Source organism: Chiloscyllium plagiosum, chromosome 21, assembly GCF_004010195.1.
Source record: "Chiloscyllium plagiosum isolate BGI_BamShark_2017 chromosome 21, ASM401019v2, whole genome shotgun sequence".
Lineage (NCBI taxonomy): Eukaryota > Metazoa > Chordata > Chondrichthyes > Orectolobiformes > Hemiscylliidae > Chiloscyllium > Chiloscyllium plagiosum.
Window position 1 is genome coordinate 54,602,269 of NC_057730.1, and position 19,275 is coordinate 54,621,543.

General features: G+C 39.5%; 1 protein-coding gene across 2 annotated transcripts in view; it reads left to right on the forward strand.

The window, feature by feature from the left end:
* The window catches only part of rrn3 (RRN3 homolog, RNA polymerase I transcription factor), a 39,031-nt gene extending 23,598 nt beyond the window's left edge, over window positions 1–15,433 (forward strand). For both annotated transcript variants that reach the window (XM_043712123.1, XM_043712124.1), the window contains exons 12-18: window positions 3,736–3,866; window positions 5,728–5,858; window positions 6,873–7,057; window positions 9,350–9,458; window positions 10,193–10,345; window positions 11,009–11,096; window positions 14,786–15,433. In XM_043712123.1, coding sequence (XP_043568058.1) covers window positions 3,736–3,866; window positions 5,728–5,858; window positions 6,873–7,057; window positions 9,350–9,458; window positions 10,193–10,345; window positions 11,009–11,096; window positions 14,786–14,941 — 953 coding nt within the window. In that variant the 3' untranslated portion in view covers window positions 14,942–15,433. The remainder of the gene's footprint in view (window positions 1–3,735; window positions 3,867–5,727; window positions 5,859–6,872; window positions 7,058–9,349; window positions 9,459–10,192; window positions 10,346–11,008; window positions 11,097–14,785) is intronic.
* Window positions 15,434–19,275: the final 3,842 nt, after the last annotated feature.

A 19,275-nucleotide genomic window follows, 5' to 3' on the forward strand; every position in this document is an offset into this window, starting at 1 on the left:
ATCCACTCCACCCTCCTCCCTGACCTATCACCTTCATCCCCTCCCCCACTCACCCATTGTACTCTCTGCTACTTTCTCCCACCCCCACCCTCCTCTAGCTTATCTCTCCACCCTTCAGGCTCTCTGCCTTTATTTCTGATGAAGGGCTTTTGCCTGAAACGTCGATTTTACTGCTCCTCGGATGCTGCCTGAACTGCTGTGCTCTTCCAGCACCATTAATCCAGAATCTGGTTTCCAGTATCTGCAGTCATTGTTTTTACCACAGTATTTATATAGCTGTTTCAGTTCAGTTTCTGATCAGTGCTAACGCCTCCCATATTGATAGAGGGGATTCTGTATAAGGCAATGCTATTGAATGTCAAGAGATGATGGTTAGATTCTGTCTTCTTAGAGATTGCCTGGCATTTGAGGTGCAAATGTTACTTTGCAGTTATCAGCCCAGGCCTGGATGTTGGCAGGTCTTGCTTCTGTATTTGTGGAGTCGCAAATTATAGAATCCCTACAGTATAGCAACAGGCCATTTGGCCCATTGAGTCCACACCACCCGTCTGAAGGACATCACACCCAGACCCACCCCCATATCCTATTCCTGTAACCCCGCACTCCGCAAGGATAATCCAATAGTCTGTACATCTGTGGACTGTCGGAGAAAACCAGAGTACCTGGAGGAAACCCACGCAGACATGGGGAGAGTGTGCAAACTCCACACAGACAATTGCCTGAGGCTAGAATCGAACTTGGGTCCCTGTACTGTGTGGCAGTAGTGCTAACCACTGAGCACTATGCCTGAGTATTGTGCAATCATCAGCAAACGTCCTAACTTCTGACCTTATGGTAGGAGGTAGATCACTGATGACTTTTGGACCTAGGAAACTACCCTGAGGAATTTATACAGTGATGTCCCAGGACTGAGATGAATGACCTCCAACAACAGCACGCATCTTCCTTTTGTAGTTGGTATGACTGTAAACAGTGGAGACTTTTCCCCTGAACAATATTCTGTCTAAGCTGTGCACACAGCCACTCCAAGGTTCCGTGCATGATAATCACCATCAGCATGACAATTGGCGTCAGCATACCGATCGCGGCACTGAACTCTGATTCCAGAAGTTGCAGCTAAAAGAAAAATTAGAGTGAGCATTGTCTTTATTTCCAATTGACTCTCTAGTTTTGCTAGGGCTTCTTGCTAGCAGAACTCGATCAAACTCTTTATTAATGTCAATTGCAGTCACTCACATATCACTTTTGGAGATCAGTTCTTTTGTCCATGTTTGAACGTAGGCTATAAAGATGTCAACAATGTCAGCAGCTGAGGGGTTTTAGCCTAGATTGAGTATCCTTGAGCAGTTTACTATTAATCAAGTGCTGCTTGATAGCACTTTCAAGACACCTACCATCAGGACATACCTGAGCAACTTTGTATTTTTGGGTAGATGCCATTGTTATAGCTGTACTGGAACAGTGTGTGCCAGCCCAAGTCTTCAGTAATAATGCTGAAATCTTCTAATTTCCCACAGCCTTTACAGTATCTGGTGTCTTCACATGGAGTTAACTGAATTGGTTGAAGACTGGCATTTGTCCTGATGGGAAGACCAAGATCACAGCCTTACCTTTTGCACTGGTGTGCTGGTCTCCCCTATTGTTGAGGATGGTAATATTTGTGGAACCTCCTTTTCCTCCAACTCTTGTTAGTTGTTTAAATGTGCACATTCCCGACTGGATTTTAAAAAAATACTCATTCACAGGATGTGGGTTTCTCTGGTTAGGCAGCATTTATTGCCCATCCCTAAATGTCCAGAGAGAAGTTAAGCGTCAACCACATTGCTATGGGTCTGGAGTCACATGTAGGCTAGTCGTTGTTTTTAGCTACATGTAGGCCATACCAGGTAAGAATGTCTTAAAGGGAATTAGTGAACCAGACGGGTTTTTCTAACAGTTGGCAATGATTCACGGTCATCATTAGATTCTTAATTCCAGATTTTGTATTGGATTCAAATTCCACCATTAGCCATGGCAGGATTTGAACCTGGGTGCCTAAAACATTACCTGGTTCTCTGGCTTAACAGTCCAGTGATAATATCACTAGGCCATTACTTCCTCATGTAGCACAGTCACAGAATTTAGATTTGACATAATGGTTGTGGGATCACTGAATTCTACTTATCACGTGCTGCTTCCACAGCTTGGCATGCTAATAGTCCTATGTTATAATGACCAGATTGACACCTCATTTTAGGTATGCCTGGTGCTATTTCTAGCGTGCCCACTGATTCTCTGAATTGAATCAGGAATGGTCCCCCAGCTTGATGGCAGTGATAATGTGGGGGACATGCCAGCTCATTAAATTATAGATTTTGGCTGAGTATGTTCTTCTGCAGCTGATTTCAGCACTGCTTCATGGATGCAGTTTAGAGTTGCTAGATCTGTTCAAAATCTATCCTATTTAGCATGATATTGTCATACGATGCAATAGTTGATATGCTCATTTTGAAGGCAGGACTTTTTCTCCACAATGACTGGTGCTGACTTGGACATGTGCATTTACATCAGGTAGATGAGTTAGGTTTAGGTTAAGTACATTTTCCCTCTCATTGGTTGCCTCACTATCTGCTATATACCCATTCTAGTAGCAATGTCCTTCAGATGCCAACTAGTCAGTCAGTAGTGGTGCTCCACCTGGTGATGGACATTGAAGTCCACCACTTGGAGTATTTATGCAGGTAAGATGGTGACTCAGTGGTTAACATTGTTGCTTCATAGCATCAGGGACCCAGGTTCAAATCCAGCCTTGGGTGACTGTTTTCACAGGTTTCCTACAGGTACTCTGGTTTCTTCCCACAGTCCAAAGATATACAGGGTTAAGTAGATTGGCCATGTTAAATTGTCTCATAGTGTCTGGGGATGTGCAGATGCGGTGGATAACCATGAGAAATGCATGGTTACAGGGATAAGGTGGTGGGTGGAATGCTGTTCAGAGGGTTGGTGTGGACTTGGTGGGCTGAATGGCCTACTTCCACACTAGGGATCCTGTGACTTTCCCTGGTTGGGGAAGATTACTATCAGGAGTTACAGTTTCAAAAATTGGGGAATGCTACTTCGGTCTGAGATGAGAATTTTTTTTACTCAGAACTGTGAATCTTTGGAATTCACAGAGGCCTGTTTGACATAGAGATTGATAGATTTTTGATTACCAGTGGCATAGAGAATTACTTGGACGGGGTGGATTAAAGGCATTGAAATGCTTGACCCACCATGATGGCATTTCATGACTGAGGAAGGTCCATTGGGCTGAATGCCGTACTCCTGTACCTATGAATTAGCTGTATTTTGCAACTTAATATCCGTCTGTATGGAAAGATATAATAAAGAAATTAACTATGTCTCTGTTTTACTGGTGACTTTAGATTTCCCTGTGTTCATTTGAGGAGGGTTCCAGATCAGTCTCCAGTCTTTTTAAGTACAAGATCACTCTTTGAATTTAAGGACACCCAGGATCTACACTGAAGAAAATAAACAGTTTATTTTTAGTGCTGTATAAACTAAAACCACTTTTATATGATTAGTCACTTTGTCCTCAAATCACCAAGTCTCAGTGTGACACCTATGGCAGCAAAATACCTCAAAATTGTTCAAAATGTTTAAATATAACTCATTTAAATAGTAACATGATGTTTCCATGTTGATATGTATACATTTGCAATATTTAATTTATTTACTTCGTTTCTCTTATTGCAGGCGAATTGGTGTTGACCAGGACAAAAGAATTGTACCGAGACTTAATAGTAGTATTTGATAAACTGGTCCTACCCACTCATGCTTCATGTCATGTCCAGTATTTCATGTTCTATATCTGCAGCTTCAAGTTGGTGAGTGCAGATTACTTCTTGGGTTGACAATTTTTAAAACAAAATAATTCAAAACAAATAATTGCCAGTTGTTTAGTTAAGGGATGAAATAGATCCTGCAGTGTTTAATTTTCTACTTTGTGTCTTGATATAAGTAGTGAGACCCCAGGCTAACTGATGTACCATATGCTGTTGTGCACCCTAATCTGCAGGAAGCTGTTGAGCACACAGCATAGCAGATTCTGATTTCAGCTATGAACCAAAAACATATTTCTTTAATAATTGTAAATAGTGCTCCACAGTTCTAATCGTTTTACATGCGTTGTAAAATTCAGTTATCAAGTGGGCTAATTTTGGAATATCTTTTGAAACAGTTGTTGAAGTTTCTTTCTGTAACTGGTAAACTGAGGCCATGCAGTCTATTTTCACAGAATCTCAAAATTGTTATGGCAAAAAAGTGACTATTTGGCCCATTGTGTCTCACCAAGAAAGCATCCTAACTTGAAGCCATGCTCCTGCATTTTTTCCTTACTGTTGCACTTTTTATTTCTATTTAAGTAATCATTGAATGCCCTCTTGAATGCCTCAATTGAAAATGTCTTCACCACTCTCCAAGCAGTGCATTCCAGAGACAGGCCACTTGTTGTGTGAAAAACTATTTACTCATGTCACATTTACTTCTTTTGTAAAGCACTTTAAACTGTGCTCTTTTGTTCTTGATTCTTTATGAGTGGGACCAGTTTCTCATTATCTACTAAATCCAGCCTCCTCTTCAAAGAGAACAGTCCCAACTCTCCAGTCTGTCCTCATAACTGAAGTTTGTCATCCCTGAAGCAGTCTTGTAAATCTCTTCTACACATTCGCCAATGCATTCACATCTTTCCTATAATGTAGCACCCAGAACTGTACTCAGTACTCCATCTGAGGACTAATAAGTGTTATAGGAACATTCAGCATTACCACCTTGCTCTTGTTCTCTGTGCCTCTCTTAATATAGCCCAAGATACTGTGTATTTTGTTAACTTCTCTTTCCACCTGCCCTGTCACCTCCAATGATCTGTACACATAATCACCCATGTTCTTCTGTTCCTGATCTCCCTTTAGATGTGTACTCTTGTTTTATATTATCTGGCCATGTTCTTTGAACCAAAACACATTGCTCACGGTTTTCTGCATTGAACTTCATCTACCACCCCTTGATCACTCCACCAACATGTATATATCCTTTGAAGTTCTATTTAAAACTATGCTTGAAATTGCTGTCCATCAAAAAAGCCGACAAAGAATGGGTTTTTGCACTCTGCTCCAGAATGTCAGTCGTATGAGTTATCTTTATCCACTTCTGTTCATACTTTGAATGTCCTACTGGATGTGCTGTCATCCATGTATAATGGTAGCTAATGTGAATTCCTCGCAATTTACAATAAGCAACTAGCAATAATTAATTTTTTAAACTAGCATGTATTTTGAGCACAGCAATTTGATGATCAACCCTCAACTAAAATGCACTTTTGTTTTTAACAAGAAGAATCTTCCATTGGCAATTTGACCTATGCATCTTGGTATTTAAAATGGAGTTTGTACAGACTACATCATTATAAATCCTACTTATCCTGTTTCTCCCCCAGAAGAAAATTAATCCCTTACAGCAAAGCTTCCAAGCAGAAATGTTTCCCTAATGGGTTCTGTGAAAGTTCAGGATATCAGTCTATCTTTGGAAATGTAATTCATCAACTTTCAAATGCACTCTGCAGATCAATGCGTGTCCTTATTGCAGTAGGTCTACAAATACCAGTTTTAAAAAGAGCAAATGTAGAATGAATGAAATTGGAACATGGGCCTGAGGAGTAAAATGCTTAATTTTCTGACTGTTATTTTTAAGGGATTGGCAGAAGCTTTCCTTGAACACCTTTGGAAGATGATGCAGAATCCAAATAATCCTGCAGTAATAAGACAAGCAGCTGCAGGCTACATTGGAAGTTTTCTGGCAAGAGCAACATATATTCCTGTGGTGTAAGTGACTGTTGCTTGATATTATAACTTGACAAATTTTAAATAGTGCACGTTATTTCTAGTTTTTAAAATGATAAGTTCTATAATGAGTGATTGCAAAGTTTTTTTCATATTTATGACGGCTGTAACATTAGATTTAGATTACTTTAGATTTAGATTACTTACAGTGTGGAAACAGGCCCTTTGGCCCACCAAGTCCACACCGACCCTCCGAAGAGCACCCAGACCCATTCCCCTACATTTACTCTTTCACCTAACACTATGGGCAATTTAGCATGGCCAATTCACCTAACCTGCACATTTTTGGAATGTGGGAGGAAACCCACGCAGGCACAGGGACAATGTGCAAACTCCACATAGACAGTTGCCTGAGGCAGGAATTGAACCCGGGTCTCTGGCACTGTGAGGCAGTAATGCTATCCACTGTGCCATCGTGCTGCCCACTTACATGGTCTTTCATACATGATTACTACATGGAATCTACTGCATGTAGTGCTATGTACTTATAATTGATGTGGATTCCAGACACCTGGGTAATATATGTTGCAAGATGACTTATTGCTTTAAAGATGCACAATATATCACTGTATTTTCAGTCACCGGGTCGAAAACTTGGACAGCTACTGTTGGATGTACTTATACCTCAAGGACTGCAACAGTTCAAGAAGACAGCTCACCACCACCTTCTCGAGGGCAATTAGAGAGGGCAATAAGTGTTGACCATTTATTATTCATCATGTAGATAACTTGTATTCATCTAATATTTCACTTTCTTTAGGTTTCTTTTGCAATGTGTCTTGATTCTGTTGCTTTCTAACCCAGATGCCATTCTGCAGCAATGCCCAATCATGCAAATGTCATCGAACAATTGGAGATGATGGACAAGTGTTAGAGAATAAGCAAAATTAATATTAATATTGCACTAAGAAGTGAAAATTGCTTTTATGTTTTAAGTAAATCAGAAACTGTTCTGATAATAAACTAATTAACAACGATTTCAATTCCCTTGATTAGCACTGTGAAAACGTGTTTGGATCTGCTGGTCCCCTGGATACACAACTACATTGACAGCCAAGATGCTGGAATGAAAGCTTACTGTGATGTAGCTCTGCATGGGTCATTCTACTCTGCCTGCCAAGCTGTACTTTACATCTTCATATTTCGTTATAAACAAATACTGGATGGAAATCTGAAAAAAGGTGATTAATGAAATCTTGGATTAAATTTGGTACCTTTTTAAAGTGGAAACTAATGTGAAATTTTGAAATAAGATTTTCAAAGCTGTACAAAATGAAAATGAAGGATTTACCTTTATTATAATGGAGTGGGGAGGTGGTTTTAGTATAGCCAGGCTACACACATGGTGATGATGTGCAGATTTGTATGCGCAGTTTCCTAGATGGCAAGTTAATCTTGGTCACGTTGCAGTGTGAATTTATGAAGAGTTCTCCTCTTCACATCACAGTTCATAACTTACTGTAAACTTAGACATATGCCAGTCTGAATCATAACTTATCACCTCGTAAAAGAGCAGCAAATGTATGGTAAAATTGAAGCAGACCTATTGAGCTCATCATACCTGGGAGTTGCTGTCATTGAGGTAACATTGCACTCAAGGTGACGAATTTTTGGAATTCTCTGTCATAGAATTCCTACAGTGCAGATAGAGGCGATGACTGTTAAGTTCAGTCACTAAGCAACAATCATGTGGCACAAGGATCAGTGCTCTTTGTCATTTATATAAACGATTTGGATGTAAACATAGAAGATATGGTTAGTAAGTTTATAGATGACACCAAAATTGGAGGGGTAGTGGACAGCAAAGAAGGTTACTTCGGAGTACAAAGGAATCTTGATCAGATGGGCCAATGGCCCACGAGTGGCAGATGGAATTTACTTTAAATAAATGTGAGGTGGTGCATTTTGCAAAGGGAAATCAGGGCAAAACTTAATGGTCAGGTCCTGAGAAGTATTGCTGAACAAAGAGACCTTGGAATGCTGATTCATAGTTTCTTGAAAGTGGAGTCGCAGGTAGATAGGATAGTGAAGAAGGTGTTTGGTATGCTTTCATTTATTGATCAGTGCATTGAGTACAGGAGTTGGGAGGCTGTACAGAACATTGTTGAGGCCATTTTTGGAAAACTGTATACAATTCAGGTCTTCCTGCTAAAGGAAGACTTTTGTGAAATTTGAAAGGATTCAGAAAAGATTTACAAGGTTGTTGCCAGGGTTGGAGGGTTTGGGGTATAGGGAGAGGCTAAATAGGCTGGGGCTATTTTCCCTGGAATATCAGAGGCTGAGGAGTGACCTTATAGAGGTCTATGAAATCATGAGGTGCCTGGATAGGGTAAATAGATTAGGTATTTTCCCTGGGGTGGGGGTGTCAAAAATTAGAGGGCATTGGTTTAAGGTGAGGGGGAAAGGTTTAAAAGAGACCTAAGGGGCAACTTTTTCAAGCAGAAGGTGATGGGTGTATGGAATGAACTGCCAGGGGAAATGGTGAAGGCTAGTACAATTACAGCATTTAAAAGATACCTGGATGGGTGTATGGATAGGAAGGGTTTAGATTGATATGTTGGCAAATGAAACTAGATTTATCTAGGATATCTGGTTGGCATGGTTGAGTTGAACCGAAGGTGCTGTTTCCACGTTGTAATCTGTGTGACTCTAAGTTCAGGACAGAGATTGATAGATTTCTAGATACTAATGATATGAAGGAGTATGGGGATTGTGTGGAAATATGGCATTGAGATCAATGGTCAGCACTGATCTAGATGATGGAGCAGGCCCAAGAGGTTGAATGCCTTACTTGCTTCTGAGTTTGTGTGATTATAGGAAAGATGTAATCAAGCTGTAGAGGGTTCAGAAAAGACTTCCCAGGATATCGCCAGGAATGGAAGTTTTGAGTTATAGGGTGAGGCTGGATAGGCTGGGAGTCTTTACACTGGAACAGAGGAGGTTGAGGGATGACCTTAGAGATTTTTAAAATCATGAAGGGATAGGTAAGGTGAATGGCAGGTGTCTTTTCCCTGTGGTAGGAATTTCAATACTAGGGGCCATATTTCTAAGGTGAGAGGAGAAATATTTAAAAAGGACACGAGGAGCAGTTTTTTTTACAGAGGGTGGTTTGTGTCTAGAATGAACTTCCAGAGGGAGTGATGAACAGTTACAATGTTATTTAGATAAGTACATGAATAAGAAACATTTGGAGGGTTATGGGCCAAGCATAGGCAGAAGTGGTACTAGTTTAGTTTGGGATTATGGTTGGCAGGAATTGGTTGGACTGAAGGATCTGTTTCTGTGCTGTGTGACTGTATAATAACTTTAAATTTGACAAGTATAATACTTAGGGATTTCCCTTTTACTTTAGTTTCCATTGAAGGCTTTTTAAATTGGTATAGTATATTTTCAGTATTGTACAGTGAATGTTAAAAGAGTTTTCAAACAAAAAAGCAGGAACTTATTGTTATATCATTTGTCTTGGTGTACAGGTTTAACATATTTACAGAATCTAAATTTTGAACGTATAGTGATGTGCCAGCTGAATCCTCTAAAGGTCTGTTTACCTTCTGTTGTCAACTTGTTTGCAGCTATTACTAGGTGAGTACTATTAGAAGTTGATAATCCAATAATCTTGAGCATAAACACACTGACTTTGACATTGCATATTATATTTGATTGATTTGAATTATGAAATGTACTGAAGTATTCATGCTACATTCCAGAAGAGTTCTGAAAGTTGTGACAGAAGCATTGAAGACATCTGTATATAAAACTCCAAACCATTTTCTAGATAAATGTAGATCTTTAAAATGTATAACAGCAAAATTATAATTACCTTTAAAATGTTCATATGATGTTCAGTATGCATTTAATGAAGAGGAGAACACATCTAGAAATGGTTTGGTTTAAAGTGTTACGTAAAAGATGCATTGCTGAAAATTTGTTTTTTCTGTTGTAAAATCTAAAGCTTTACTGTTCAATGAAGAAAATTTGAGGAATTTGATGAGTGCAGAATGAATGCTTTAATAACTAAATATCTCAAGGCAACAGTTTGATTTTTACAATCTGACAAATACCAAACAACAACAAAAATGTTTGTAAAGGCAGATAAACAAAGTTAAAGAAACTTGGAGCAGGATTACGCTCTTTAGACCGTGGAGTCTTCTCTGCCATTCAGTAGGATTGTGGCTGATCCTCTATCTCAGTGCCATATTTCTGCTTTGTCTCTGACCCTTTGATGTCTTTAATATCTAAAATATGATCAATGTCTTTGTTGAAAAGCCTATGATCTCTGTCTGGTAATAAACTTGAAATTTTTTTCTATTTTGCAGGAAATATCAATTAGCTTTTTGCTACACAGTTATTGAACAAAACAACCGTCAACTTATACCTGTTGTTAAAAGCAGCACTGGAGGCCACTTGATCCAGATTTGCACAAATCCTCTTGATAGCTTCTTTCCCTTTGATCCTTATATCCTTAAAAGGTTTGTGTACAGCAATGTTTGACATTCCTGAAGAAGGGCCTGTGCCCGAAACGTCGAATCTCCTGTTCCCTGGATGCTGCATGACCTGCTGTGCTGTTCCAGCAATAAAGTTTCAACAATGTTTGACATTAAACCTTTAAGGGAAATGAGGCATTTCTTTCCTCAACAGTGCGAGGTGGTGTATACTATGAAAGGAAAGGATTGAAACTAATATATTTGATATTTTCAAAAGGAAAAAAGGCAAATGCATGAGAGAAAAGGGAACGAAAAGGTTTACTGAAAGGCCAATATATGATAAATTAGTAGGAGACTTATGTGGAGAATAAATGCCAGCACAGACAGGTTGGGCAAATGCTTTGATTCTGTGTCCTGAAATTATGTATAAAGAACAATTAGTAGGCTCAGTTGTGATAGTTTTCATTTTGAATTTAATTCATAACGCTGTTGTCTATATACTATGCTCTCAGTTAAATTTTCTAAGAGCAACAGTTCCTTTATTAGTAGAGTAGCTATTCTCAGCACTGTTTTGTAATGTACTAAACAACATTTTACAATGTAAGGACTTCTGAAATGGAAACACTGTTAGCCTTTCAAGTTATGCTATTAACTAGTACATATAGATCATAACATATATAGGTTAAATGTAATATATTTTAATGACAGGTCTAAGAAAATATTCGATGGTATTTACCGAGTTTGGGAAGATTTGAGCCTTCAAGATATTCAGGTTCCACAGAAAATAACAAAACTGGTAGGCACTGTATAATATCTTTACAGGGATTTTAATCATAATTTAGTAAATATTAGAAAAATGTAATGGATGTCATTTTCATTTTTGTATAACTGAATTGTTCATGTGGAGAATGATTTTTATAATGATTATAACCTCTTTGTACATAAATTTCTGTTGTTTATTTGGGGGAGATTTCACGAATAACATTTATTCATGCAGGTGGAGGAATACTAGTTATACTATGCATTACTTGTCAGCAAGTAAACAGCTAACAGTCAAAATTAATTTCTATTCATGGATGTAATCATTATTTGTATACAAAGTACAACAAACAGAGTAAACCATCAAAATTAAAAAGAAACCTTCAGCTCTATGGTGTTACATATTGCAAGAATTGGATGATAACTTATTACAGAAAAATATTCAGTTGTAATATAATTGATAACATCCTCAATGATCATATCATGTTTATATTGAATTAATAATATAGTTAATACGTTTTCTGCTCAGATTTTCATTCCATATACAGTTTTAACTTGTCTAAAACCACTAATAATTTTTTGATCAACTAGTTACTGTACATTTGTTAAAATACTGAATATTTCAAAGGGTAAACAGAAGATTGTCCCGCTCCTCGGGTGCTGCCTGAACTGCGGTGCTCTTCCAGCACCACTGATCCAGAATCTGGTTTCCAGCATCTGCAGTCATTGTTTTTACCTAGACGATTGTACCGTCACAACATTTAAAAATCATCTGGATGGATTTAGAGGGATATGGGCCAAATGTCGCAAACGGGACTAGATTTATTTAGGATGTCTGGTCAACATGGACGAATTGGACCGAAGGGTCTGTTTCCATGCTGTATATCTCTATGACTCTATGTGATGTGGGTGTCATTGGGAAAGCTAGCGCTACTTGTCCATCCCTAATTAACCTTGAATAAATGTTAAACTAGGCCATATCAAAGGGCAATAAGAGACACCATATTGCTATGGATGTGGAGTCACATGGTGGCCAGATAAGAATGGCAGATTTCATTTCCGAAAGGCTGCAGATGAACAAGCTGGATATTTATGGCAATCGTCATGGAGACTAGCTTTTTCAATTCCATATTTAATTATTAATTGAATTTAAATTCCACCAGCTGTCATTATGGGATTTATATTTGTGTCCCCAGAGCAGTCTGGTAACATTGCCACTATGTCACATCTCCCCCAAGTGTTTTGTGAAGTACAACTGGAATAAAGTTCAACCGGACTGGGCAACAGAGAGGAACTTCCCATAATAAGAACCATGATAAAAACAAGGTGGCCACGGTGACTCACTGGTTAGCACTGCTACCTCACAGAGCCATGGATGTGGGTTTGATTCCACCCTCGGATGACTATCTGTGTGGAGTTTGGACAGGAGTAGGGTAGGGAGGTGGGTCTGGGTGGCATGCTGTTCGGAGGATCGGTGTGGACACAGTGGGCTGAATGGTAAGCTTCCATGAACAATAAATAGTTGGAAAAACTCAGCAGGTCAGACAGCATCTGTGGAAATAAAGCGTTAATGTTTCACGTCAAAACCTTACGTCAGAACTGAAGAGAAATAGGATATGTTTTTTGAGCTGGTGGAAATTAAGAAAGAACAAAAATGAAGGTCTGTGAGAGGCCACAGGAAGAGTTTGCACATGCCACTAACTGGAAAAGATCTGTAGAGTAAACCTCTTCAGAGGTTGCTCCTTTACAGCCTGGCTCCCACCAGTTGTCACACTGCCCAGGAAGGGGTCCTTCCTGAAACCAGGAGGCTATGCTTGGGGGCCAGGACCGCCGCTGAGATTGTTTCTTACCTCACTCTCTGCATCTACAGAGGTCCTGAATGCCCTCAATTACATGGTAAACAATGCATGAAGCCGAAGCACCCAGAGGAAACCCAGGCAGACACGGGGAGAATGTGCAAACTCCACACAGACAGTCGCCCGAGGCTAGAATCGAACACAGGTCCTGGCACTGTGAAGCATCAACAAATAGCTGATTGCTCTGTGAAGTGGCAACCAGTTGATTATGAAAATGGCCTCTGCCTGCCAATAGTTACATGATTGGCTCCTAGGTAGTTGAATAGCTTGTGGTGTGAATTATATGGCCAGAACCCTTCAGACCTCCCCAAAAAGGGAGGTGGTGTATCTTCCCTCTCTCTGCAGTCAAAAATATCTAATTCTTGAAGAAAGCCAATTTATTTTTCCTCACCAGTTGCTGAAAGCTGTGGCTTTTAACTGGTATCTAAAAGAGTTTACGATTTGTGAACTAGTCACTCTGTGCCTTCTGCAAGAGTGAATAGTACCTGGAAAAGAATGGATGATGAACGGTAAGTTGTGACAAAACAAAGGGATCATCTCAACCAGGGCCCACTTAACTGTCTTCCCACTTTTTCTCTTCAACTATTAAATCATTGTTTTCTCTCTGTGTACAGAGGAACCTTGATTAACCGGCATTCGATTAACCGAATTTCGGACTATCCAAACAAGATTGCAAGGTCCCTACGCTTGATTAACTATGTTATCTGGCATTCGATTAACTGAATGAAATACTCCTCACCCCTGTCCTTCGGATAAACGATCTTCTGTATGTGCATAGCGGGAATCTTACAAGGAGATTAGAATTTTAACTAGTAGAGATATACAATGACAACTGGTAATTGTTTATCTGTAACTAAAATGTATAACTTATTTATTTGAAATAAATAAGTGATTGTTGTTAAGTACAGAAGCTGAGTCCATACTTTCCTGTAAATTGGGTCGAAAAACACTGGTAAATTGGAGAGTTCCCTGAACTTTGATAAAATCTTCAATTTTTGTGATGATTCCAGGAATGGTGAGGCATAATGTCCCGCACTCTACCCCCGTGAGGCATAATAGTCAGTATATTGTTGTGAATTCTATGTAAAACCTCTGCAATAATCCTTGCTAAGGACCAGAAATTCTTTAAGTATGTTACTATTACGAACATAAGAACAAAAGACAGGAGTAGGCCACTCGACCCTCAAGTCTGCAACACCATTCAATAAAATTTTGGCTGATCTGATTGCTCCATATTCCCTCCTACTCTTGATAATCTTTTACCTCCTTGTTTATCAAGAATGTATCTATCTCAGCCTTAAACATGCTTCTACCACCTATTGAGGAAGAACTCCAAAGACTCATGGCTCTCCATGAGAAAAACTTGCTCCTAATTTGTTTTAAATATGAAATTTCTTACTTTTAGACTTTAATTCCTTATTCTAAATTCTATCAAAGGAAGAAACATCCTTTCCACATGTACCTGTCAGGATCTTGTAATCAAATCGAGTCCTCTGTTACTCTTCTAACCTTCATGATTCTTTTTAACTTTGAGGAAAATCCAGTGTTGAGTCTCAACAGGCCTAACTTTATGAAGGCACTATTATTGCTGAGGACATCTTTCATTGCTCCTAAAATTGTCTTAAGCTAGCAACCTGCTCATCTAGTAAACAGCTGCAACATGAGATTGTAGTAAAATAAGCTAGTTTGTTTTTGAGGTGAACTGCTTTATTATTCCAAAACTCTCCTCACCTGATGACTGGCTAGGTGGTAAATATTTGGTTTGAACTTGGTTGTTTAGTTACTTAGCCACTGCTGTAACTGCCAAGAGGCTAAGCATTGGTTTAGCTTTAAAATTCTTAATGATGTTACTTTACTGTCAATTTTTTAGGAAACAGCTGAAGATGAGGAGGATGATGATTTCTTAAAAGGCGAATCATTGCCAAATGAGACTATTGGGATTACGCCGAATTCTTTTGAGTCCCACATGCACAGCCCGAGCAGTGTTGGATCTCCACTTGCTGTGTTTCCACTGCATCATTTTTGAACTTAATTGTAAATTTGATAAAGATGTAAAATTTTAGATGCGATTGCAATCAGAGTTGCTTTTGATTCATAAGCATAAGCAACATATTATGTTCAGATGGAGATGAAATGCGACATCAGCGATTAATCAGGAGTGTTGTATGTTGACATTTGCTTTTGTCTGGACCACTATTTTTCCTTAACTTGTTGAGTTCCTTTGTCTTATTGATTCAGTTGTGTAAATATTTTTGTATATTTGTGCATACAGTAATTTGTAAATCTTCAACAGTTACTATACTGTTAAATAATTGCTGTCAGTTTTGAAATATCTTTGCATTAGTCCCATATTTGTTTGGTTCCTCTTGCTAGATGAAATTTATTTTCTTCTGGAAAAAAAACCTAATTACCCGTTCATGATAAAACATACAAAACGTGGTAATGATGTACAGATCATGATGCTGAAATTGTAATTCCAAGTATCTTTATAGTATCTGAATTAAAATAATGTTTCAAATTCTTTTCAACACTTACTTTTGGAAGAAAGATATATATATTTTTGAATTTGTTGCAGGCAACTAATTCAATTTGCTCTCATTTTTTATCTGAGATTGTCTCACTTGCTGACATTAATTACTTCCAACAAAACATTATTAATGTATGGTGAGCAATTTGGTATTTAGTGATATAGTAAGATCTAGATCACATTTTAGGTTAGAGCATCCTAAAGAAATATTGAGTTTGCAGCATTGGAAGGTTGCATAGTAACTTGCGTGTCTTTTTTTTAATGTGAACTTTCTCCTTTTTGTTGTTAGCAAAAGAAATACATCATGACGTTATGTTTTGTTACTTGAGATATAACTCAGTTCTTAATGGGCTGTTAAGTTCATAATTGCTCGTGGACAACCTTTCTGACCTGGAGAAAGTGTTCTTATATTTTCAGAATGGACAATTATCCATTCTGATGAATTACATTTATTTTAATACTTAAAACAAAAACCTTAACTTTATGTGCATGTCTGTTTTTTTCCCATGCTAATTTTCAAGCGTTGTGCCATGAATTGTAGTTACAGTGTACAGTAGTGAGGTCAGGAATAGGTTTACAAGGTTGCGATTGGGCACCGGCATTCAGGATGTTGGTTTGAGATGTGTGTACTTCAATGCCAGGAGCATCCAGCATAAGGTGGGTGAACTTGCAGCATAGGTTGGTACCTGGGATTTCAATGTTGTGGCCATTTCAGAGACATGGCTACAGGAGGGACAAGAGTGGTTGTTACAGATTCCAGGATTTTGTTGTTTCAGTGAGAACAGAGAAGATGGCTAAAGGGAAGGAGTGGCATTATTAACCAAGGATAATATTACAGCAGTTGGGATAACATTTGAGGATTCATCCACTGAGGTAGTTTGGGCTGAGGTTAGAAACAGGAAAGGAGAGGTCACCTGTTAGGAGTTTTCTATAGGCCTCCGAATTGTTCCAGAGATGTAGAGGAAAGGATAACAAAGATAATTCTTGATAGGAGTTGAGAGTAACAGAGTAGTTGTTATGGGGGACTTTAACTTCTCCAACATTGACTGGGAATAGTTTAGATGGGTCAGTTTTTGTTCAATGTGTGCAGGGGTTTTTCTGACACAGTATGTAGATAGGCCAACAAGGGACAATGCCATGTTGGATTTGGTACTGGGGAATGAACCTGGCCAGGTGTTAGATTTGGAGGTAGGTGAGCAATTTGGCGATAGTGATCACATTTCGGTTATGTTTACAATAGCAATGGGCAGGGATAGGTATTCACCACAGGGAATGAGGTATAACGTGGAAAGGCAATTATGATGCGATTAGGCAATATTTAGGATGGGGAAGGAAACTGAAGGGGATGGACACTTGAAATCTGGAGCTTATTCAAGGAACAGCTACTGCGGGTCCTCGATAAGTATTTACCTATCAGGCAAGGAGGTAGTTGTCTGCGTGGGTTTTGTCCGGGTGCCCTGGTTTTCTCCCACAGTCCAAAGATGTGAGGTCAGGTCAGGTGAATTGGCCATGCTAAATTGCCCATAGTGTTAGGTGCGTTAGTCGGAGGGAAATGGGTCACTCTTCGGAGGGTCGTGTGGACTGGTTGGGCCGAAGGGCCTGTTTCCACACTGTAGGTAATCTAACCTAGTAACTATTACTGAATAACTTATCTGCTGCCAAAGAACTATTTGTGATGTCACTTTTTTTCTATTATAAATCTATTTATTGATGACCTTCCATGAAAATTTTTATTTAAATTAGATTACTTACAGTGTGGAAACAGGCCCTTCGGCTCAACACATCCACACCGACCCGCTGAAGCGCAACCCACCCAGACTGATCCCCCTACATTTACCCCTTCACCTAACACTACGGGCAATTTAGCATAGCCAATTCACCTAACCTGCACGTTTTTGGACTGTGGGAGGAAACCAGAGCAAACCCACACAGACACGGGGAGAATGTGCAAACTCCACACAGAGAGTCGCCAGAGGCGGGAATTGAACCCAGGTCTCTGGTGCTGTGAGGCTGTGCCACCGTGCCGCCCACCATGACTATTATGCTTGTTTGAAGATGGTTTTGAAACCCTTCACCAATTTTCTTTGACATTTCCTTTGAATTAATGATGATTTCCATACTGGTGTTATGGGTCCTGAGGAGCAGGTGGGACTTAAACCAACTGTGACCTAGAGGAATGGACACTATTACCACCACTGCATCACAAATGCCCCTTGCAACTATTCTGATTAGTGTTTAATAGTGTTCAACATGCACATAAAGATTTGTAGCTCAGGTGCCATTTGCCATAGTGTAAGTATGTTTGCTGAGCTGGGAAGTTGATTTGCAGATATCTCATCGCCTGTCTAGGTGACATCTTGAGTGCTATATGGCCTCCTGTGAAATGCTGCTCTACTGTATCTTCTGGATTTTATTTGGTTCTGTTCCTGCTGCTTCTGGTTGCCAGTTCTGGTTGTTCATTGTAGTTGTCAGTATATTGGGCCTAGGTCAATATGTTTATTGATGGGAGTCTGTGAGTGAGTGCAATGCTTCTAGAAATTCTCTTGCTGTCTTTTGTTTAGCTTGTCCTATTATCATTGTGTTGTTCGATCAAATTTGTGGTCCTTGTGATCTGTGTGTATGGCTACTAGGGACAGTTGGTCATGGCATTTAGTACCTAGTTGGTGTTTAGGGATGTGGATTGCCAGTTGTCTGCCAGTTTGTCCTAATAGTGTCTTGTGCAGTCTTTGCATGGGGTCTTGTAAATTATGTTTGTCTTGCACATGATGGGTATTGGGTCTTTTGTCCTGGTGAGTTGTCTGAGCGTGGCTGTCGGCTGTCATGAACCTGAGTGGTTGGAGATGTCTGGCTGTCAGTTCCAAGACATTTTTTATATAAGGAAGTGTGGCTAGTGTGTTAGGTCATGGCATGTCCTCATTGCATTGATTGTTTGCCAGATATTTGTGGATGAAGTTGCGGGGATATCTATTCTTGGCGAAGATTTTGTAGAGGTGTTCATCTCTTTGCAAGTCCTAATTAGGACCCTGTTCAAAAGGGCTTCAACATACTGCAGCACTCCCTACCTGCTACAGTAGGAGGTAGGTAGACTAACTTTCCAACAATATAATGTGAGAACATCACCCAAGCCTGCCTTGCCCTTCACTCAGATCATGGCCGATCTGCTCTTGATCCTCAATCCTCTTTAATGCCCAATTCTTCACAGTACTCTGACTGGTCAGAATCCATCTACCTTCTCTAATCGTAGAGATCTACAGCACAGAAAAATGCCTTTCAGCCTATTGCATCTGCGCCAGTCAAAAACAACCAACTAAGTATTCTAATCCCATTTTCCAGCACTTGACCCATAGCCTTGTATGCCTTGGTATTGGAAGTGGCTAAGTTCATATTTGTTATGTAGGTTTCTGCCTCTAGCACCCTGACAAGCCGACAGTTCGAGATTCCCACCACTCTCTGGATGAAAAAAAATAACCTCATATCTCCTTTAAGCCTTCTGCACCTTATTTTAAATCTGAACCCCCAGCTATTGATCCATCCAGCAAGAAGAAAAATCTTCCTGTTTACCATATCATCTCTCAATTTTATAAGTTTCAATCATATCCTCTCTCCTCTGCTCTAAGGAAAACAAATTCTGGATTAGTGGTGCTGGAAGAGCACAGCAGTTCAGGCAGCATCCGAGGAGCAGTAAAATCGGTGTTTCGGGCAAAAGCCCTTCATCAGGAATACAGGCAGAGAGCCTGAAGGGTGGAGAGATAAGTGAGAGGAGGGTGGGGGTTGGGAGAAAGTAGCAGAGAGTACAATAGGTGAGTGGGGGAGGGAATGAAGGTGATAGGTCG